Source organism: Perca flavescens, chromosome 9 (genome assembly GCF_004354835.1).
Source record: "Perca flavescens isolate YP-PL-M2 chromosome 9, PFLA_1.0, whole genome shotgun sequence".
Taxonomy (NCBI): domain Eukaryota; kingdom Metazoa; phylum Chordata; class Actinopteri; order Perciformes; family Percidae; genus Perca; species Perca flavescens.
The window spans coordinates 18,626,396-18,649,723 of record NC_041339.1 but is presented as its reverse complement, the minus strand read 5'-3'; the positions used below and the strand labels follow the sequence as shown (position 1 = coordinate 18,649,723).

The window sequence follows — 23,328 nt, the reverse complement described above, 5'->3', positions numbered from 1 at the left end:
GTGTCTTTTTGGGATGTCCTCATGCACCTCCACGTCTTCATCAAGCAGAAAGTTTGGCATTTTCTGCCTGACATCAAAAGCAACAAATAATACTTCAATATGTTCTGTGCAAGAGATATGTTGGAAAAATGAAAATGAAAATGCAGCATATACAGTACACTATGAAACCATGAACATATTTCTGTTACTCAAAAAGATTCAATTTTGATCAACCCATGTAGTTCAGGATATAGCTGTTTCTTGTTTAGATATTTGACTTTACAACTGTACACTAGTGGTTCCCAATCACTTTCTGCAATGCCCTGCAATGAGTAAATATGACAAACTTGTAGCAAATGGCTGCCTGTTTACACATCCAGGTAAAAATCGAATATGTAACTCCCCTGTATGAGTACACAGAAAGTATAATAACATAAAACAAAATACAAATATTTTGGGAGGAACAGTTTATTCAGTTATATTTACAAGGCAGAACCGATCATGGCAATCTTAAGAACTTGAACCATGTATGATGGATCATCTTTTCCATTTAAATCTGAGCATTTTACAACACACAAATGCAGGCAAAGATAAATAAATATTGTGCTTTTATAGTCAAAATGATAGATTTTTGGAAAGGTCATATCAACTATTTTTATGCAAACCTTGCTTATAATAATGGGTGTGACTAAACCTATAAACTACAATAACTTTAAAAAGGGAAAAGGCTACACTTTACATTCCTTCACTTTTTCTGGATTTCTTTTACTCATTTGGTTCAAAAATAGGCACTCAGTACAGCAAACAAACTTCAAACACAAAGAATGACAAGCTGTAACTGAGCAGCTCCATCATGGATAATAAATATCTGATGAAACTGCTCAGGTTTGGTTTACTCGTGTGAAAACTAAAAGGACTGAAAATAATTGAAAAGTTAAACCCTTTCTTTAACATTCTTGTATCAGAAAGGCCAGAATTGAGATGGCACTATAGAAACAGACATTTCATGAAGTCCTATTTTCTGTACAAAAAATAATAAACATGTTCATGCTTTACTAACAGCTACACAACTGCATGGCATCAGTTATGCTATTTAATAACACAATATAAACTTTAGAAGAACTTTTCTCCTCTTAAACATAACCAAATCCAATAGTGCAATCCTCTGCCCTCCTGCTACAATAAGTTGAACAGATGGAAGACATGAGAGAAAATCAATGTAACCCTAGAAAACATGCAATCCATAATGCATTAGGATGTTTGATAAATGTTTAAACTTCTGTTAAGTATGAGTGTGCTCACATTGTCCCAAATGTCCCAAACAACCACACTAAAAACATAAGTGAATGTCGCTCTCTGAAATGAACTTAACTTTTCTAAATCTCCACATAAGCTTTATAAGCTTTATAAATCTGAAATAAGAACAACTTTATACTTCATCAAGTTGGTGATCAGAACATGTTTTCAGAATCTGAGCTGACAGCAAATGTTCCCATATAAAAACCGAATGATAGCACAATTTATAAAAAATAATATGCAATCATTGTGTACAATGTTTGTGTATTATTGTCTTGATTATGGCCACTTCAATACAAATGTCAAACAACATTTTTTGCAGAGGTTTTGTATATGGTGGGTTAGTATTACTATTATCTATTTATTAACCAGTCAAATTTTTGGACATGTTTTCTCATTCACTTGAATGGGAAAGCGTGTCCAAACTTTTGACTGGTACTGCACAGGACATATACTAGAATGTACCAGTAATATGTGGAATACAGTCTAAATATTAATATAAAGCATATTTGTTTAATGATGTATGACATGTATGAATGATGTATTTATGTGGCCATAACCATGTTACACAAAATAAACAAGCATTGTATTTTACAACATTTTCTATAGTATAATTCTTACAGATTTTCTCATATGGGTTTTTCAGGCCACAAAATGTAAAATATTGATCATGTTTGTGTATTTTCTAAGCACAATACGACTGAGGCACAAGGTACAGTACAGATGTTAGTACATTTGACATTTTCAAAATGTCAGTATAGCAAAGGAGTTATGATACAGCAGTTATGAGGCAAAACTAATAAAGATTAAAGAAGGCATCTGATGCATTGTTATTTACATCTAACACACATTATGTTTCCCAAGATCAGCATCTGTTACATCACTAATGTAGCTGTTAGACCTCTCTGGTCTTGTCAATTGTTACATCTTTCATTACATATGTACACATCACTAGTGTCAGGCAAAATGCTTATAGGCTATCCAATTGTCAGATTTTCAGATTCTTTTGCAAAAGTCAGCATTTTCCATTTACTTTAGTATATGTATTTCATTATTAAAAAAAGTAAAATTTTAAAGTTGTAATCTTTTAATGAAGTTACAACATGAGTATCCATAATTGGAGTTACAATATTGTGTTGCATTATAGAGCGTGCATTTCTGCCAATGTCCTGGTTTTCAAGAGCCTTACAATGGTGTAATATTACTATGTAAGCTATACAACAGGTCCGACCACACAGCAGATAATGCGTTTATGAATAGATAAACCGAACTATAGTTTTCATGGGGAAACACTTCCTGTAACAGAGTGCTGACTTCCTTTGTACATTTTCAAGTTGCAATATGAAACCCTCCAGCAGAGAGGAAGAAGGGGTTCCACACAGAGGAGGGTTAATGAGATGGAGCATTCAACGTCTTGACTGCACAAATTGTAAGCTGGATGTTGATAAAATACAAGGAAGTATTTGTATTGCATTTGGGCTCGCTGCTTCATACGGGAATCATTCGGAAAAGTTCATGCTCCATAAGTCTGTCTGTCACACACTGCATTAAAAGAAAGAAATGTTTGTGGATGATGAAAGAATGACAAGACAATAAAACGTTTTGCTGCTCTCATATAATTCAAAGAAATGTGCATGCACTTTGTCTCAGTCTGATCCATTTCGGGGATAAAACAAACTGCAACCCAACTGCCTTCAGTACCAATTTTATTGTGTTTAAAAATGTGTTAGTGTGTAAATTAAAAAAAGAAAATGGCATCTCCTAGTTAATCAACACTTCTAAAAGAAGTTTTGGGTGCCGGAGATTTGAAGAATCTCTTTTTTTAAATCAATTGCAATGCAAATTGCTGCAATCAACCTCTGAACTCCATGCAATATGTGCTTATTAAGCAAATTTGTTTACCTAACTGGAGCAGATAATGAAACAATCTGTTGATCCTGACATGTTTTCATTTTAAAGTCACGGCTCCAGTGTCAGTTTAACCCTGAAGTTATGTGAGGGCACTATTACTCCTCTTCTAACAAGTAACTTTTTGCTATTTTATCCTGCTCATGGTTTTAATTTAATTCTATGTATTTCAATACTATTTTTTTTCAGTCTCTATGACCTTTATCAGAGAGACAAGACAGTTACAGTATACTACTGCAAATATCCTTCAGATAAAATCAGTCCAAAGATAAAGCCTACACTAAAATGAACAGGACCTTGTACAATCAGGCATGAGGAGCACTGAGAGGAAGAAAAGGGCAATCAAGAGAAGCTACTCTGAAAAGCCGAAAAACAAGTCTGTCTAACAACCAAGTGTCAGTGTAAAGGCCCTGACACACCAACCCAGCTGACTGTCGGCCGAAAAGGCAGTCGGACTGATCAGTCGGCTCCCCAAGGTCCAAAAAGTGCCTTGGAACACATCAAAGCGACTTGAGCGTATGTTCTGCACGTGCGCGAGACGTAATACATAAAAATGAAAACCGGAAATGACGAACGCGTCACGTGGGTCTGGTTTCTCCAGCTGACCGATAAGGATGGCTTGTTCGAAATACAATATTGTATTTTACGAAAATAGTTCACTGAAACTTGTATCTGACAACATTTTAAGCGAGAAATAGGCCATGCAGTTACTGAATCTGTCTTAATTTCAGATCGACAAAGGTCAGTTTAAAAGATTTTTGTCAGATTTTGAGAGGCGTTAGCACTCCACCAATCAGATAAGTCATTGAGTCCGACTGCCCGCCCTCCGACCCAGCAAGTCAGGTCGGCCAAAATGAAGGCCGACAGCCCCTCCGACGGACGACGGCATGGAACACACCAAACAGACTCGAGTCACTGACCTCGCCAGACTGTCCGACGGCCGATTATGGGGTTGGTGTGTCAGGGCCTTAAAAGTCTGCAAAACATTATAAACTACAGGCAGCTGTGCTCATGCGCATGTGATGAATCTCTTTGCGATCCATTTTTATACAGTACAACATAATTGTTTACTTTTCATTGGTGCACATTGTATCTTTGTTATTTATTATTGTATCTACATGCCAGGTTTAAGAAATAATTCACGCTCATTCAAAATGGATAAATACCTGACTGCTTAAAATGCATGTAATGAATGCAATATAATAAAGAATAATAAAGAAGTGATTTTGTTTGTCACAGAAAGTGACAGTAAGCACATGTACTGAAATATTTCACACCTATCTAAATCAGATATTTCTACTTAAATATATATAAAACAGTACACTGGAAAATTATTGGATACTATTAAGATATCTGTGTGGAGATATAATGTCCTATGTGGTGAATTTATTTCAAAGCATGCAGCCACACAGGGGCTTCTACAAGAAAGTGGTTTATATTACCTTCAACTGCGAAGCTGTGTCCTTCTCATAATCCTTGATTAACAATCATTGACTTTGGCCTGAAAATGCACCAAAAAAAATGCACTGAGAACTTTTACAAAGTTGGAGTGATGAAAGCGTACTAAAAACTAATGATTGTCCCAACTAGTTAAATTTCTGATGTGAAAGTCTGATTTTAAAATCCAGGTGAGGGTGGATCAGTACCTCTCAGACTTTTTAAACGGCTCCTGTGGGACTGAATGCTGCTCCTGTTGTCTGTGCTCCTGCTCCATCCTACACACACACACACACACACACACACACACACACACACACACACACACACACACACACACACACACACACACACACAAGCAAAGAGAGAGATGCTCATTTGGTGGGAATGTGAACACAGTCTTGTGTAGCTAATTAATCCAGGTTAAGTTCTTAAACCTCAAATCATTTTTGAGTGCAATTCTGTATGAGCAATATTACAGTATTTTTACAACTGCTTCCACACCAAATCTTTATATGTCACCTGATGTTTGAAACCTCTCACTCAAAGATCAAAACTACACACCAAATCTCCAAAACCATATGCTATTTCTCAGCCTTTCACTCAGTTTTCAATAAAACATTTTTTTCATAACACTACACACAATTCTCTACCTAAGACACAAAAATCTAACAGGAAGTGACTTGCTTTCCTTTTCCAAACACAACCAATTAAAATGCTACACTTATTCACCAGGTCCCACACACACTCCTCACATGTGCAAACACTAGTTGCTTAACTGATCATTAACCAATCACAACTTTTGTATAGGTCTATATATAGGTCAAAGGTCAGATTACCTGTTTGGAACAATGGATGCCAACAATAGAGCAAGGGGAGTAGGTGGGAGAGGCAGGGGACGACAACGAGGAAAAGTTCAAAGAGGGCGAGTTGGAGGAGGAAGACGAGGACAAGAGTAAAGAAGACAAAGAAAGAGAGCCATTGCTGATGAGATCATGGCTACACTTTACTGATCCCCCCCCCACCCACCCCATACGAACGTACACACACACACACACACACACACACACACACACACACACACACACACACACACACACACACACACACACACACACACACTCCCATGTGTTTGAATATGTGAGTATGTTTATCTCATGAGCAGGTGGCAACTTGGATGGCAGCCTCACGCACAGTGTATAAATCCAATGTGTGTGAATGGTGCCTGTAATATGTAAAAGCGCTTTGAGAAGTAATTACAGTAAGACTAGAAAAGCGCTATATAAATAGTCTATTTACACACACACACAAATGTGTTCTTTATTCTAAAAATGATACCTTTGGTTTACATTTGTTGGTAGTTTTGTTTTCTTGTATGCTACTGTATACAACACTGCTATTGTTACAACACAAATGTTTTGCCAAAAAAATATTTTCTTTTTCAACATTACATTGGTGTTTCTCAACCCCTCTCAGCAAATTACTTTCACTGTAGAACTTTGTTTGGAAATGTAGATATAAGCCTATGAAAGACCAAATAGCTTTAGATTTAGAAAAGTGTTTACATGCTATATCCAAACATATACTGTTATGAACAAAGTGTTGCAAAATTTTGAGATGTGTTTACCGCATTTTGAATGCAGCATTTAATTTTGCAGATGTGAGGCATTTTGTATATTGAGTGTGTAGTTTTGGGAATTGTGTGTAGAGTTTTGATAAAAGGAGACACAGTTTTGAAAATGTGTGTAAGCAGTTGTAAAAAAAAAACTGTAATTAAGTAATCTTTTAAAAATTATTTTACCTTTCCCTCCGTGCTTTAATCCTCTCCTCATCAAATCTGAAAATGAATAACACTGTTATATCCTCAAGTAAATCCAAGTCATTTTAAAGAACTACAGTACTAATCCTTTTTTACTTTCATTCAAACACACTAGACTTGTTTACCAGATATAATTTACATGAATGACCATTTGAACAAAGGACAGCATGACCAGCTGCTGCCTCCAGATTGGGGTTCTTTTTCGCCATCTAGTGGTCAGATATACTTACTGCACCACACACTCAGGAACATGGACGTGCTCCATGGGGACAATCTCTGCCAGTTCATCCAGGCTGTGGACATACTGGATCTTATTCATGAACTTCACACTGCAGAGGGCAACAGGACGACAACAACACGACCACCGTTATCATTGATGTCAAGTCAAGTCAAGTCAAGTTTATTTATATAGCACGTTTAAAACAACCACAGTTGACCAAAGTGCTGTACAAATTGAAGTGCATGGCACAACAAGTAAAATCAAAGCAAAAGGAGTCATAAAATAACACAAATAAAAATAAAATAGCAATAAAAGCAAGAAAATACAGTACAACATGTTATTAAAATGCTAAAAACTTCTAAGAGCAGCAGCTGAGAAGTTCTGAAATATACGAGGGAGTCTGACCATGAATTAGAAGCATGGTGTGTGTGTGTGTGTGTGTGTGTGTGTGTGTGTGTGTGTGTGTGTGTGTGTGTGTGTGTGTTACCTGATAAAGGGCCTGGATATTGCCAGGACGGTGCGTATGAACCACGTGGGATGAGCAATGACCAAAGACTTCAGGTTCTTCCTCAATCTGCCATCACAACACAAATAGCAAGTACATTCAGTTAACACAGTTGTTAGTGTTCACAAAAAATATTAACCACATAGAAATGAGCATTAAACAGAGTAAATGCTGTAAATGTAGCCCGTGAGTTAGTTAGTTAGTCTTCTACTGACTGGCAGCAAGTGACAACATTAAACTTGCCTTTGAGTCTGTCAGTATCAATGTTATGCATTTCTGTATGTTGATGGTGAACAGTGCTCAGCAGCTAAATATAGCAGACATAGATGGGCTTAACTCATATTTAACTTCAGAATAGTAATTCTTTTAAATCAATCAAAATTATAGTCAATATGTTAGAGTAGTTTCTCCATAGTTTCCCACCTTCTGTCAATCATTTGGTAACATTTCTTGAGCCAGCTGATCCCAGGCATTTTACTCCGAGGAGTGGCTCCGTTCATGTAGATGATCAAGTAATCTTCAGCCACTAGCATCTCCAGACTGCTCACCACAAACCTGGAGGAGAGGGATGGATGTTATGTGTTGTTGCTTTGCTATAGTAAATAATGGATGACCTCAAAACAGTTGTATCAAAGGGGACAACATCATGATTATTAGACAACAAGCGCAAACATGCATGAAAAGAACTGGAACCAAAAGGACATGATTAAGACGTGCTTACTTTTGACGGAGCCATTCAGTAATCCATCTATGCACATTATCAAAGCCTGTACTTTAAAACTGAAAGTCACTCACAGGAATAGGTTCTCCATGATGTAGTGATAGTCTGGACAGCTGCTGTCAGGCAGGTAACAGGCAGAGAAAACAATGATGGCGTTAAGGCCCTCGCCATAATAACCTGAAGGGAGAGAGTTTCAGTTAATAGTGAATAACACATCTCTGCATATGGGTTACAGGCTGCATTATTTGTATACTACTGGAAACCATGTTCCATAGTTTTTGAAGAGATTGATTTGAATTCTGTCCTATCACTGACCTCCGTGTGTGATGACCCGGAGGTAGGGTCTCATGACCTGCATGTCAATACGATGCTCCTGTTCTCCAATGATCACCGTCCTCCAGAGGCGTCCGTTGTGGGCATTCCCCTCCTCGTCCACATCTCCTGAACCATCAGCAGGACCTGCTTTGGCCGAGGCCACCGGTGTGTCATCTGGACAGACACAGAGCCAGATTTTGTTCTTAATTTTGCCTGAAGTAACACTGTAACACTTTATAGATAATGCTTTTTCCTTTTGGTGTGTTGTTAAATTGTTATATTTTATTTTATTCTTATTTTTTGTTCGAAATAAAAAGAAAGAAACAAAGAAAGAAAGAAAGAAATATGTGCCAAGCAGCATAGTGTTGGTTCCAAAGAAGAGTAAAATATATTATCTGTGTGTGTAAACTCCTTTCAAAGTGAGGTTTAAATTGAACATTTGAATTAGGATTACCTTCAGTTTCAACAAAACTAGTTTCTTTTTGTCTTGCTGTCTAAAGATTAAGATTAATTTAGGATTAGGTTGAAGACATCTTCACTCTTCAGTTGTGGACAGTGGTGGAACAAGTACTCAGATCCATTACTTACACACACACACACACACACACACACACACACACATGCACGCAGATAGAACTGTTACCCCCGGGGTTAACGCAATAACAAACTAATGACTCTGTGTAATAACTTTTGTTTCTGTGTATTTCTTATTTTAATGCTGCAAATTGCATTGCTCCAACATAGTTTCTTTGTATTAATATATGCAATGACAATAAAGATCTATCTATCTTAAGTAAAAGAAGTATTACAGTATCAGCAAATTTTACTTAAAGTATCAATCAATAAAATTAGTGCATTCGAAGTTGATTTTAAGATTCAGATTAAACTGAAAACATAATCTTAAAGCTAGTTTTGAAAGGTCAGTGTTAAACATAGTGATAATAAAGGGGGTTAAAACAGTGGACAGTCATGCATGTTCATTTTTATCCACTTACCTTCCCACTCCAGCTCGTTGCCATTAGTGATAAACTCCAGCGAGTCAGTCTCGTCAGGTGTATCAATGTCGTCGACGTTGATGTCCAGGTCATCCGGTGTATCCAGGAAGTCATCTGACAGCAAAGAGCCCTCACTTTGGTCCAGTGAAAGGTTCATCTCCGGGGCAACCAGGGTACGGCGTTTACGGTGGGACGAGGACAGGCCACCGCCGCTGCCTCCTCCTCCCCCGGGAGGGCTGACATTCAGGGAGTTAGGAGGAGCTGCAGCAAGAGGAGAGACAGATCAGGAAATACAAGTGATGTCATAAAGCAGGGTTATTATTGACTTCCCATTATTGACTAATCAGTGAGCTCCCACTCCCCAGGGTTACTCACAGGCTCTGTCGTCTGTGAGACCACATGAGGGATCCATGTCTCCGTACTCTGGTAGTGGTCTGGAGGGAAACATACACAGGTAAGCAACCAATACTGTGCTTGTTGAACATAATATAAAATATAAAGCCAGTCATGATACTGCAGGCAACCGAGGTTTAGCAGAATAATCATTACCCTTACTGGGTCTTGAATAAAAGCAGCATTAACTTTTGGCTGATGAGATTTATTTCATGTTTTTTTCTGATCTCTATTCTCCAGCATGAAGCAGTCTCTAACTACAGCCTCACAATAAAATGTAACATTGTGATTAGGATGGTGTTCAATGGACCAGTCAAGGCGTGGGTGTTGTCACTGATCTGGCTAAGCACTAAAAAGAGGAGCAAGCAGAAAAGGATAGAGATGGTAATTAACTTCTCTCAAGGGAGAGATGACCATGACAAGGCTGTCACAGAGTGCGTAAAGGAAGGAGGAGGAAGGGGGGGGATAGTGGAGAAAGAGGGAGGAATAAAAAGACAGAAAATGAGTGGAAGAGAGAAAAGAGGGAAGAAGTTTGTCTCTAACAAAGTGGCACGGCTCTCTTTCCCTTTACGCTGCTTGTTATTTACTGCTGACACCCTGCGCAGAAGGAGGAGCGCCAGGAGGTCAAAATCCTGCTTTGCATATGTTTGTGTAGCATGTGCCCATCTGTGTGTTTATTTGAGAGTAAGCAAAACTATGAACATTAGGACAGATTAGAAGTGTCTTTTTGCATATTAGCAACAATAGTGCAACCAGGGAACTGAAAAACAGATAGAGAATTGTACAATTAAATGGTTCAAATGCAAGAGATGCAGAGAGCTACAATGCAGTGTAGCTCAGCAAAGAGGGTCTTAGCTGCATTCCTGTGAAAGCCAACTGCTTTAGCCTCCCATCTAGAGGAGGACAGTGTGCGACAATGTGTGCTCCTCCTGAGCCAACAAGACTGGCTTTAGCCCAGAGAAACATGCACTGAAGAATGGTCTGACCCTTTTCCCAGGGGACCCCTGCAGTGATTATTAGTCCAGTGCTTCCTTTGTCAGAAATGAAGTAAATTTTATAAACAGATTTATGGTGATTTCATCTTTTAATAAAAGCAAGGTAATCTCTTTTGTTCCGGTTTATGGATGCATTGTCCTTCAGCTTCAAACAACAATATCAAGATGATTTGATGATGCTTACCTTCTGGAAATAGCACGGGGCTGCTGTTGTCTAAGCTAATTCCAAATAACTTTTAAACCTCACGCAGCTTTAGATTTGGTTTGCTTACTCATTCCCTATCTTTTCAGCCTATAACAGACAGCGTAGAGCAGAGCATCTCTCAGAGGCTGCCTTAATAATCCATCTGCTGCTGGCTGTTACTCCGTCTCTGTCTGTCTTTAAACAAAACCTGCCACCATTTTTGTGACGATGCTGTGTTGTTGATCGGTGACTGCTGTTGCGTCATATGACGTAGCCTGAGACCATTTACAGACAGAGCTGCACCTGCTGCCTAGCTTAATGCCGCTCAATCTGATGGAGGAAGGAGGAAAGGGAGAAGAGAGAGGAGGGAGGAGGGAGGAAGGAGGAGGGAGGAGGGGAGGGAGGAGGGAGGAGGGAGGAGCCCAGCACTGATCTCAACCTCTGATCTTCAAATTGTCACACTTCTCCTGTAGCAATCTTTATGTTGCTTTAATAATAACTTTCCCTTCATTCATCTTTCTCTCTGTTTCTCTTTCTTATTGTGAACATGAAATTAACATTTCAGGTCAAATAGTAGCTACATTAATAGCTCCATTGTTGCTAATGCAGTGGAACAGAAACACGATAGGGCTTTCATTACTTTGAGTAAGCTTTTTTAAAATAAAAACCATTAACATAAACAGAAATGCTTCTAAATCCACCCAGACTAAACTGCAATGGAAGTAATATGGTGCAGCTGGCCTGTAAAAAAAACCCTGTTTGGCAATTAATCTATAATTAACTGCACAACTAATCACAAATAATTCGCAGTCATAAATTAAAATGTGCTGTATATTCATCAACACACACACTATATGCCATATGCCACATAGAAACACACACACACACACACACACACACACACACACACACACACAGCACACACAGCTCTAAGGCCGGCTACACACTGGCACTAAATGCTATTATATAAATGTAATAAAAAAATTTAATAAATGTAATAAAAAAAAAAACGATTTTCAAATCTTGCACCTGTCAATACAAAACGAAATATTCTGTAGCCGTCAATACTGCTGACATTGTCTTTGCTGTTATCAAATCAGTACATATATTTTTATTTTTTCACATGAAATATACTACTGCTTGAGTGCAGTAAATCAATGGGAAACATACATGTGTACAAACTAGGCTAGCAGCAGCGCCACGTCAGACCCGTTTCTGGTGTGTAAAGACAGAAAAATCCACGCAGCTGACACGCAACAGAAACGCCACGCTTACGCCACGCAGCCAGTGTGTAGCCGGCCGAAGAGATGTTAGAACAACAGCTTTTTTGCTCAGCTGTCTCATAGTTTCAACATCAACCAATTGGCTGTATCTGACATCAACAGAACACTTTCATAGATGATGAGCAGTAGAAAGTAAAAGGATCCCACCTGGGGAAGTCTTCATCCTGCCACTCGTCTTTCACTTCCAAGTTCTCCATTCGTAGAGTTGCCTCTGTGGTGCCCATCAGAGAGGAGAGCAGGGGCCTGGAGGTGTGAAGAAAAATGTTTATCAATGTACCCCATTTACAATAACAAGGGAAAAGTGTCACATTAAATCAGTGTACTAACTAGACAGTCAGCTTCATGGCTGCACTGCTGGAACACGTGTTTGACATAGATGACAAAGGGAAAAGTCAGCAATGTTACATTACAATTTGGGGGCTGTAACCGCTCTTTAGTCACACGGTTTTTATCCCCCTGCCCAGAGGAGCACATGTGAGAGGCATGTGACTGACTCGGACAGAGCCCACTTTCTGAGCTCAGCTCTCCTCAAAGTCAAATATCACATACAAATTTCTTTCTGGGTGGAATTTAAGAAGCCAATGAGGAGGACGACATGCACACCTAATCCTCCCTCACTGCTCGTTAATCCTGCCGCACTGATGTGATGCTGCCTGTTTGATCTTGACTCACACTCAGGCTTCTATGTCACCATTAGAAAAACCTCTCTTCAGATCTAATATTAATTTGTTTGTGCTCAAGAGTTTTAAAGAGAATTCACATACTGATGAATGCCTACAATACAATGATTACACACTGGCTGCATAACCAATGGTGGCATTAGGATGCACTCCACTCTTCTAAATTACAGGATTGAATGCTGAAATCCAGATGCATTAACACAACACAATAGCAACACATTAACAACAGAAGCACAGGCCTGTTTTGGCTGGTGAACTGCATGAGAGGAGCACTGTGGATATTTAATTTGACCTTAAGTCCTGTTCTCTTTGTAGTTCTCCACTCAAGTATGAAATATAAACCACAATGACAGAGGATTCCCAGGTTTGTGTTTGGAGGTTATATTTAGAAACAGACACTCTGAGAAAAGGCACATTATAAGTGCTTGTCTATAGGTGGCAAAACTGTTATGCAGGTCAGAGCATGTTCAGTGACTATAGCGCAATGAAAATACTGGTATAGGAAAATAAAATACAACAAAGCCTGTGTGATCCTGACATTCCTGTCAGCAGTGCAGTGTTTAAATCCTAATGAAAAATAATGCAACATGGGTTCCTGTGATATAATTACTAGAAGGAGCGGTGTGGTTTTGGCAGCAACACTTGTGGTTAAACTGGAAAACAGCCGAGTCTCACATAGAGGAAATAATTCATTTCTGCAGGCCTTACAGGCCACACAAGGAGCAAAGCAAAGATAAGAGATTGTACCATGAAGCAAAATTACACACTTGTTTGCAGCAGGTCAAAGTCACATAATCCAATGTAACAACACCCAAAAAAAGAAAGCAATAGTGTTTTAGTATGCGATGTACACTGTCAGTTTAATAAGAGTGGAGAGCATAAAACAAAATAAATCAATAGACATGTAATTTAAAGTTACAGTGTTTATAAACGCTGTATGGAGAAATTGACTTTTACTGTAAGATGTATAACATTACATATGTCATTAAAAGACTCCTGTACATGTATTGTGCTGCCCATGTTCACTAATTCTGCTTGAAAACAGCAAGGTTGCAAAAAAAGATTTATGCAAAATGAATTGCCACCAAATGTGCAGCACATTGCCATTGCAGAGTCAAATGGCCCCACAGCCTTTCTGGGTTATCTCAAATTTAACAGTCAATAGGAAAAAAAACGACATGGATTTCATGTGTTATGTGGGCAATCTACAGTGATGTGCAAGCAGTCAGTGTAAGGTGTCTGCCTTGTGCAGCAGGCAGAATAGAGATGCAAGGACGTTAAGTCAGTGACAATACTCACATGAGCGGTGTAAGATCCCCTCAAAACCTCTCTCTGGTCTGTGTGTCTTCCCTCCTCCTCAGTCACAGACGCATAGATTCAAGGAGAGAAAGTCCTGCTCCTCCACATCAACAGAGAAGAGGGGGGTCAGGCTGAAATTTCTCCTCTCACGCTCCCTGTCTTTCACTCATTCACATGCGCACACACACTCATGCACAGACACACAGTGTCCTCGATGTCAGCCACTAGCCAGCAGCAGGTGTCTGAAGACAGGGGGCACCTCTGTGCTGGACTCCCCCTCTTCTCCTCCGCCTCTGGCCACCGTTGATGAGGAAAGACTGGCCGTGAAGAACGAGTCAACAGCTTGCCTCTCAGCTCCAACATCCACACCACCAAGACACAAAATGTCTTTAGTCAGAATGCATCTGCTCTGGCATCATGATCTCTCTCTCTATCCCCCTCTTTTCTCTGCTCGTAACTCCAAATACCTTTAGCGTATCTCTGTCCACTCCCAAATAACAATTCAAACCTTTCTGTGGGGGGACTTTGTGTCCCTTTACTCCATTAGTTAATCCTGCAATTGTTTTCAGTGGTCCTCTATGTGGCTGCTGTTCCCTAGCAACAGCATCTCTCTCTCCATCCATAGCTTCCCCCTCCTTCTCCGTCTCATCGCCCCACTCTCGTTCATACCCACTATACCCCAACTCTCCACATATATAAATTATTCAGTCCCTTACTTCACTTGCACCCAACCAATCATATCACCCCTGCCCAGTTTCCCTGCAATGTATGCTGCTGGCTGCACATTCATATAACAGGCTTATTTCTATAACTGGCATATATGTTTTTCCCCTGCTCAGATTTAGGCCTAGTGGCATAGTTGTCCTCAATTTTGTGGCGCTCCTGACCCAAGCTGGAAGATTAAGGCAGTTTAATGAGAATCTAAATCTTATATTTGGTTGATTTCTTTTGTTTCCATATGCAGTGCCTGCTAGTTGGGCTACATAAAATAGATCTGTACCTATCTTACCATCGCTGCAAGCCATGATGCAAGCATGACTGACAGGCACACGCGACATTCTGCCATAGCATTCAGCAGACACAGCAGGCGAATACACATGCAAAGCGAGAGGATTCACTTCAACCTACTTCCATCTTCGCATGAACCCCGTTTTTTAGACAATATAAGAGGATAATGGAAGCATTTTAGCATTGCAGTTTTAATTTCTTAAACCAGGCTCAACGAATTGACATTTTGGTTGTCGATTTAGTTTCATGAATTAATTTTCTTCCTATCAGGACTGATCAGAAAACAAAGTGTTATCGTCCGCTTTCTTTTTTCTGTTTCTATACTAATAACTTTCTAGTGTTCATTTTAATCATATTATATCTCACTATGTCTCACAAGCAAAAGAGCAACAAATATAGCTTCTAAAGATTCCTTCTTAACCATAAGCGTTCTAATTTTGGTGCGCATGCGTGACGCATTTATGGGGAATGCCATATATCTATGGGGGAATGCAAAGAACATGTTGAAAAAGCAATTGATGCTAAACATGTTACGGTAAATTAACTGAAATTATACATTTACACGACAGGTCTCCCTGTGTTTGCGTTAATAGCTTACTCACAGTTGTGTGTAAAGATATGTTTTTGTATTACGCAGTTCCGGTGTAGCAGCGATGTGTCATTGGCTGCAGTAGAGGGGGTGGACTATCTTGACGTTCAGTTTCAGGGTTTCACTGCTGTCTGCCAGTACTATGACCTCTTTGACTGTACTGTGCTGGAGATGCCAAGATGGCTGCAAGCAATTATTTCGGCTTCACACATGGTGCCGGTCCGCAATACAGGTAATTCAAGTAATGCTGATTGGTGTCAGCATGTCTATTGAGTCACGTTTAATAGCCACTGGTGTATAATGGTCGGTGTTGGGATTTCACTGAGTTGTGGTGCTGCTGAGACAAGCTACACAGCTAGCTAGCTTGTCCCGCTAGTTCGGTTAGCTAACGTTAGCTAGCGTTTTAAAGCCAAGTTCGCAGGCCAGCTCTTCCCGACACGCTGCTTGACATTAGGTGAATCGCTGTACGCTCATCTGCAGTTATTGATGGATCATCATTTTACCACTTGAAATACTAAGCTAAACGTCAAACAAGAAGTCGGTTATAGCAAATATCACGCAACTGGTTTAGTTAATCGAGCTGGCTGCAACTGTGACGGGTGATATTTTGGCCGGCATTTAGGATTAAGGAGGGCTAACCCTGGTCTAGCTGTACTGAAGGTCCCGTGCCTCACAAACAATGCACTTGTTATAGTTTATATGTGTAAAAACGACATGCTGCTACTACAGGAACATTTCAATAGATTATGTAAATGTAGAAAGGTAGAAGGCAGCGTGACCGGTAAATACATACATTTTTCAATGCGCTTACTGAAGGTTTCCAGTTTTGTTTTTTCTTGACTAGCACTCAAGTCAACAAAGCTCAGTACATGTTTGACTTTATGCACTAAAGTCTACACTTCTGATTTGAGTTAATTGGCGACCAGTCTTAAATTGTAATGCTAACTCTTGTTTTAACATAAACGTATCTCTCTCTCTCTCTCTCTCTCTCTCTCTCTCTTTTACTGGATGGATAAAAATTACTCCAGCAGACTGAATACTTGTGAAATAAATGAACTTGTCGACTTTAATGCAAAAGTCCTAAAAACAAATAGAGTATTGCCCTCTGCCCATTGGCTGCAACATTACCATGATGACCTCACACACCCAGAGATATTAAAGGTATAGCTACAACAGCATAAACAAAGAACAGTTATAACTGATAAATAAAGACATTGTTTAGTCAGTCTCCGTTGTCATGAAAGAACAGTGGTGGAAAGTAACGTTACATTTACTCAAGCACTGTACTTAAGTACAATTTTTGAGGTACTTGTTCTTAGTAAGTATTTCCATTTTCTGCTCCTTCATACTTCTACTCCACTACATCTCATAGGCAAATATACGTTTTAGTCCACTTTACTTTTATTTGACAACTTGAAAAGGGCCATTCTGCATAATGAGTACTTTTGGTATTTTAAATAGGCTATATTTTTTAAAGCTAATACTTTTGAACTTTTACTAAAAGGTCCAATGTGTAGGAATTTGTCCCATCTAGTGTTGAGATGATATATCGCAATCAACTCTCTTGCACCACGCCGTTCAAAGTACATATTACAGCTACGGGAGCCTTCACGCTTCAAAAAGCCGGTCTCTTGCTCTTTTCAACATCCTTTTTCTTTTTCTGGGCGAAGAAGAAGACTCCTGTTCCTGAAATTTGGATTTTGAATATGTGTGGTCCTCCATGTTTCCTTCTTCAAACTTGCCGGGGCCGGGAAGCTACGATACCCATTAGCAGCATTAGCAGCACCCGTGAATTTATCATGTGATGGGGAAAACGCGAAAGGCGGAGCAGTATGTCCCTTACCGGCTAACGTATTTCAAGATGGCGCATGAATATGGAGCATCTACCCCAGTTCATGTGAATGCAAACGTGAAATTTCAAGCCAAAAAGAATACTTGGAATTGATGGTGGTGGTAAATATTCATGAAAAAGGACACGTTTGTGAACGGGCAACACAGATTTTGATAATGAACAACTAAACACGTTACACACTGGGACTTTAAGTAAGAGTTGAAATGCATTCATAAATTAGTTATTTCCCATGGTAAGTTTTAGGGCCCTCCCAAATACTAATTTGAATATTTTCAAACCTTCTATTCGGGCTGGGGGGGTAGTGGTGCCATTCATCTGTATGTTCTGCCCACACTGCTGTGGAACCGAGTCGGTGGTTAAAAATACTGCACACACAACAGCGCCTACACTTAGACCCCCTGGCACTTAAACAACAAGCAAGCAGATCTCTTTATCGTCGATAAAGACTAGTTTGTCCCTACCAGCCTAGTTATAGCAAATCTACAACGGGAAATAGATCATAAAGGGGGGCGTTTATGGCTCCTATTAGCTATCTTGTCATTCCATCAAGCGTGTCTCAAGGAATTAAGATTTGAACCTTCTCTCGTGTCAAAGGTTGCAATGCCACTTTTGAGTTATTCACCAGATGTTTTAACAGCACTATTATCAATTTTGCACACATTTTAGTAATTTTTTACCACAATATCAAAAACTGACAAGTAATTTATATTGTTTCACAATATATATTGTCATATCAAGAACAGGGTCCAAAATGAACTTTTTGGTCTATCTGCCAATAGCTGGTAAACTGAAAACATTCCATCCATCCATCTTCGTCCGCTTATCCGGTATCGGGCCGCGGGGGGAGCAGCTCCAGCAGGGGACCCCAAACTTCCCTTTCCCGAGCAAAATTAACCAGCTCCGACTGTGGGATCCCGAGGCGTTCCCAGGCCAGGTTGGAGATATAATCCCTCCACCTAGTCCTGGGTCTTCCCCGAGGCCTCCTCCCAGCTGGACGTGCCTGGAACACCTCCCTAGGGAGGCGCCCAGGGGGCATCCTTACCAGATGCCCGAACCACCTCAAATGGCTCCTTTCGACGCAAAGGAGCAGCGGCTCTACTCCGAGCTCCTCACGGATGACTGAGCTTCTCACCCTATCTCTAAGGGAGACGCCAGCCACCCTCCTGAGGAAACCCATTTCGGCCGCTTGGACCCTGGATCTCGTTCTTACGGTCATTACCCAGCCTTCATGACCATAGGTGAGGGTAGGAACGAACACTGACTGGTAGATCGAGAGCTTTGCCTTCTGGCTCAGCTCTCTTTTCGTCACAACGGTGCGATAGATTGAATGTAATACCGCACCCGCTGCGCCGATTCTCCGACCAATCTCCCGCTCCATTGTCTCCTCACTCGCAAACAAAACCCCAAGGTACTTGAACTCCTTCACTTGGGGTAAGGACTCATTCCCTACCTGAAGAAGGCACTCCATCGGTTTCCTGCTGAGAACCATGGCTTCCGATTTAGAGGTGCTGATCCTCATCCCAACTGCTTCACACTCGGCTGCGAACCGATCCAGTGAGTGCTGAAGGTCACAGGCCGATGATGCCATCAGGACCACATCATCTGCAAAGAGCAGCGATAAGATCCCCAGCCCACCAAACCGCAACCCCTCCCCACCCCGACTACGCCTTGATATCCTGTCCATAAATGTTACAAACAGGATTGGTGACAAAGCGCAGCCCTGGCGGAGGCCAACCCTCACCTGAAACGAGTCCGACTTACTGCCGAGAACCCGGACACAGCTCTCACTTTGGTCGTACAGAGATTGGATGGCCCTGAGAAGGGACCCCCTCACCCCATACTCCCGCAGCACCTCCCACAGTATCTCCCGGGGGACCCGGTCATACGCCTTTTCCAGATCCACAAAACACATGTAGACCGGTTGGGCATACTCCCAGGCTCCCTCCAGGATCATTGTGAGAGTGAAGAGCTGGTCCGTTGTTCCACGACCAGGACGGAATCTGCATTGTTCCTCCTCAACCCGAGGTTCGACTATCGGCCGAACCCTCATTTCCAGCACCTTGGAGTAGACTTTACCAGGGAGGCTGAGAAGTGTGATAACCCTGTAATTGGCACACACCCTCTGGTCCCCCTTTTTGAAAAAGGGAACCACCACCCCGGTCTGCCACTCCTTTGGCACTGTCCCAGACTTCCATGCAATCTTGAAGAGGCGTGTCAACCAGGACGGATCTCATCAATCCCAGGGGCTTTGCCACTGTGGAGTTGTTTGACTACATCAGTGACTTCCACCTGGGAAATTGACAATGATCCCTCATCATCCTCCAGCTCTGCCTCTAACATAGAGGACGTATTAGTCGGATTCAGGAGTTCCTCAAAGTGCTCCTTCCACCGCCCTATTACCTCCTCAGTTAAGGTCAACAGCGTCCCATCCTTACTGTACACAGCTTGGATGGTTCCCCGCTTCGCCCTCCTGAAGTGGCGAACAGTTTTCCAGAAGCACCTTGGTGCCGACCGAAAGTCCTTCTCCATGTCTTCTCCAAACTTCTCCCACACCCGCTGCTTTGCCTCTTTCACGGCAGAGGCTGCAGCCCTTCGGGCCCTTTGGTACCCTGCAACCGCTTCTGGAGTCCTCTGGGATAACCCATCCCGGAAAGACTCCTTCTTCAGTCGGACGGCTTCCCTGACCACCGGTGTCCACCGTGGTGTTCGTGGGTTACCGCCCCTTGAGGCACCTAAGACCACAGCTCCTCGCCGCAGCTTCAGCAATGGAAACTTTGAACATTGTCCACTCGGGTTCAATGCCCCCAGCCTCCACAGGGATGCACGAAAAGATCCGCCTGAAACTGAAAACATTTACTGGGCAAAATATTTTTCAACAGGCCAGCTATAAAACTGCATACCATGTGATCCAATGCGTACCTCTGTGGTACCTTAACTAGATAAGACAAATAGGTGTGACCATAGCAACAGTGGACACTAAGGGTCAATCAAAGAATTGTAATACACTTATTGATGGTCATACGTTGCATGTAGCCACCAGTGTGCAAAACAAAACATGGTTAATCAACTTGTGTGTTTTAGTGATGAGAGGTGTAAAGAAATAGGTCTATTTCAGCAATCTGCCTATGGCGGCTGACCTCATTTGATTCACCCATGAAAATTTTTAATTGCATTTGCAAGTGCCAGGTGCTAATTGTGGATCCTGGCCCAGCCCTATCTGTAGATTGTAATAAGCAATTAGTGAATGTAAAGGGTTGTTCTCCATTTATTGTCATGAAAGTGCTGGCATCTTTTGTCCAAAACTTCAAATATTTAACAACATTTCATAATTTTGGTAGCAGGGAAGTGTAAGAGCAGACAAGTAGGTCAACAGCCCACCAAACATTGCTTTTTGTTCTGTTTATTTTTTGGTGAAGTTTCTGTCTCCACATGGCATGTTGCACTTATAATCCAATTATTAGATTGTGGAAATTCTTGCCTATAGTTTGAGTAATGAAATTACAGGCAATTATTATAGAGGAAATATTAGAATACTCAATGGATAATGCACAGAATAGTCAACCAGTTTTCAAATCCCATCTTGGTACTCTGTATTAGTCAAACACATTTTCCTGTATACATTTTAATGTGCAACTGTTTTTTATTTACACTGGATCCTGTATATTTTTGTGAGAGATAACATGTTGTGAAAGCATTGTGAGTCTATGTTCTTTTTTGACATTACGGCGTCATTTAATTTTAACCCTCATGTTCATCCAGACACTGAAAGCTTAATAAAGATGCTGATATCATCCAGGGATGGCCCGATAAGTTTTTTTGCTTCCCGATACCGATTCCGATACCTGAACTTGCGTATCAGCCGATACAGAGTACCGATCCAATACCGGTGTGTCATATATTTTATTATGTTTTAACAACTGTATACTAAGCTACTATTCCTGTATGGATGTGATATTATTTCTATCTTTGTTGTCTGTCTGGCTCAGGTTAAACTCTTTGTGAAACATGAACAAACAAAAACAATGAATGCCATAGAACTTTCTTTTATTATGCAGTTTGACAGTCTGTTATAACAGAAAAAGAACATAAATAAACTACTTTAACGTAGATTGTCTTTAGGGCTTTATTATGTGGTATCTGATCGGCGCATAAACTCCAGTACTTCCAGATACCAGCGTTTTAGGCAGTATTGGAGCTGATATCGGACCATCTCTAACATCATCAGATATTGATGTTGTTGTCAGTTATTGCTGTCCCCATCCCAAACCATGCTAACAACAAAGCGCTGTGGAGTTGTCTCTGTATGCTTATACAAATTAATCAGAGGTCAATGCAGGGCTGCTCAGTCAATCATTTAATATTAGTGATCACAATATTGTCCTCCATGATAAATTCATCTTGATTAGGTGTTGACATGTTGCGTTCATGTATTTTTTTTGCCTGTCGTTAGCAATGCTAGTGGCATGACTCATGGTGGTCTGCTGGTTCGTTGGTCGGTCCGCCACTTTAGTCCAGACTGAAATATCTCGACAACTATCAGATGGATTTACATGAAATTTTGTATTTCTGTTCATGGTGCCCAGATGATGAATCCTGCTAACTTTGGTGATTCCCTGACTTTTGCTCTAGCGTCATCATAAGGTTCACATTTGTGGATTTAAGAGTGAAATATCTCAACTATTGGATGGATTGACATGAAATTTAGTACGGAGCACTGACATTCATGCCCCCCTGAGAAGGAATGGCAATCATCACTTTGGTGATCCCACATTAGCATTTAGCTCAAAGCACCACTATTCCTAAGTAGAAGACTCTTAATTGTGTTAAAATATAATGTTTATAGAGCCCGACCGATAAAGAATTTTTAAGGCCGATATCGATACAAATATTTGGTGATTTAAAAATCCGATATATCAGCCAGTATATATTTAAAAAAAAATCCAGAAACACGTAACAAAACATTAAGCGATTTCCCCAACATTAGTTATTTGTAGTTATTTGAGTCTTCACTAAAATAATATGATAATGCAGTTTAAAAATAAACTTTTGTTTTATTGTCACAACAGAACAAAGGAACATCGAAATATATTAAACTTCTGATAAATAAAATGTATAAAAATACAAACTTAAGATATGAAACTTAAAGTCCTTTGAACAAAAACACAATAACCAGTATTAATAGACTTGGTAAGCTTCAGAAATATAACTTAACTAAGACTGGAGAAAAAAAATAAACAACCATGTTAACACTCACATAACATGGTTGAAGGGTGTTTCGTCTGCCGATACCGATAGTTTGGAAAATGCCTAATATCGGCTGATAATATCGGCCCGCCGATATATCGGTCTGGCTCTAGTTGTTTATAAAGATGCCCTCTGAAAGAAGTTTTGAAGTTGACCTGCTTGCTTTACTTAATGCCCTTCTCCTCTCCTTCAGTACCCAGCCTCCCCCAGCCTACTCCCATCCCTCCACAGCCACTTACAGTGTCCAGCAGGCTCCAGCTGTGGCTCATGCAGTGACTGCATCCTACTCTCCAGCTCCAGTCCAGGCAGCCCGGCCAGTGGTCACTGCCCCTTACCCTGCCTATCAGAGTCACCAGGCTCCCCCTGACTACGCCTACAGGCAGCCAGACCCCCCGGCACCCCCACAGCCAACCACCACCCCACAGACGTACCAGGTATACTCGGACACGGTCAGTCGCTTTCTTCTTCCTTTATGGTACCTGCTTCTCAGTTTCTTGTAGCATGATGTGGTCATATTGGATGTTATGTAAAGGCTTTTGTTTTGAGTCATATAATCTGACTTTTAGCCACTAAGACATGGGATTAAATGCTCTCTTGTAAACCCCA

The 23,328-nt window shown here is 40.7% G+C and overlaps 2 protein-coding genes across 5 annotated transcripts in view; one reads left to right on the top strand and one right to left on the bottom strand.

Annotated features, from left to right (window-relative positions):
- Positions 1-467: 467 nt before the first annotated feature.
- On the bottom strand, positions 468-16,458 carry atcaya (ATCAY kinesin light chain interacting caytaxin a). Its single transcript, XM_028586767.1, has 14 exons — positions 16,420-16,458; positions 14,030-14,123; positions 12,198-12,293; positions 9,571-9,629; positions 9,196-9,456; positions 8,201-8,374; positions 7,960-8,062; positions 7,588-7,719; positions 7,147-7,233; positions 6,670-6,768; positions 6,422-6,457; positions 4,830-4,898; positions 4,626-4,684; positions 468-2,817 (listed from the first exon to the last, which is right to left on the bottom strand). Coding segments are annotated over exons 2-13 (1,152 nt in total). The 5' UTR covers positions 14,032-14,123; positions 16,420-16,458; the 3' UTR covers positions 468-2,817; positions 4,626-4,650.
- zfr2 (zinc finger RNA binding protein 2) overlaps positions 15,708-23,328 on the top strand; it is a 26,798-nt gene continuing 19,177 nt past the window's right edge. For 2 of the 4 annotated variants that reach the window (XM_028586764.1, XM_028586763.1), the window contains exons 1-2: positions 15,709-15,858; positions 22,916-23,171. In XM_028586764.1, coding sequence (XP_028442565.1) covers positions 15,806-15,858; positions 22,916-23,171 — 309 coding nt within the window. In that variant the 5' untranslated portion in view covers positions 15,709-15,805. Of the gene's footprint in view, positions 15,859-22,915; positions 23,172-23,328 lie in introns of all 4 variants that reach the window. The other 2 variants (XM_028586766.1, XM_028586765.1) reach the window with 2 other exon arrangements.

What these genes read in the sequence shown, in the direction of transcription:
- atcaya (XM_028586767.1), bottom strand. An exon ending in CCGGGTCATCACACACGGAG is followed by an intron (nt 8,063 to 8,200) that starts GTCAGTGATAGG and finishes CTCTCCCTTCAG; the next exon opens with GTTATTATGGCGAGGGCCTT. An exon ending in ATATCCAGGCCCTTTATCAG is followed by an intron (nt 6,769 to 7,146) that starts GTAACACACACA and finishes TGCCCTCTGCAG; the next exon opens with TGTGAAGTTCATGAATAAGA.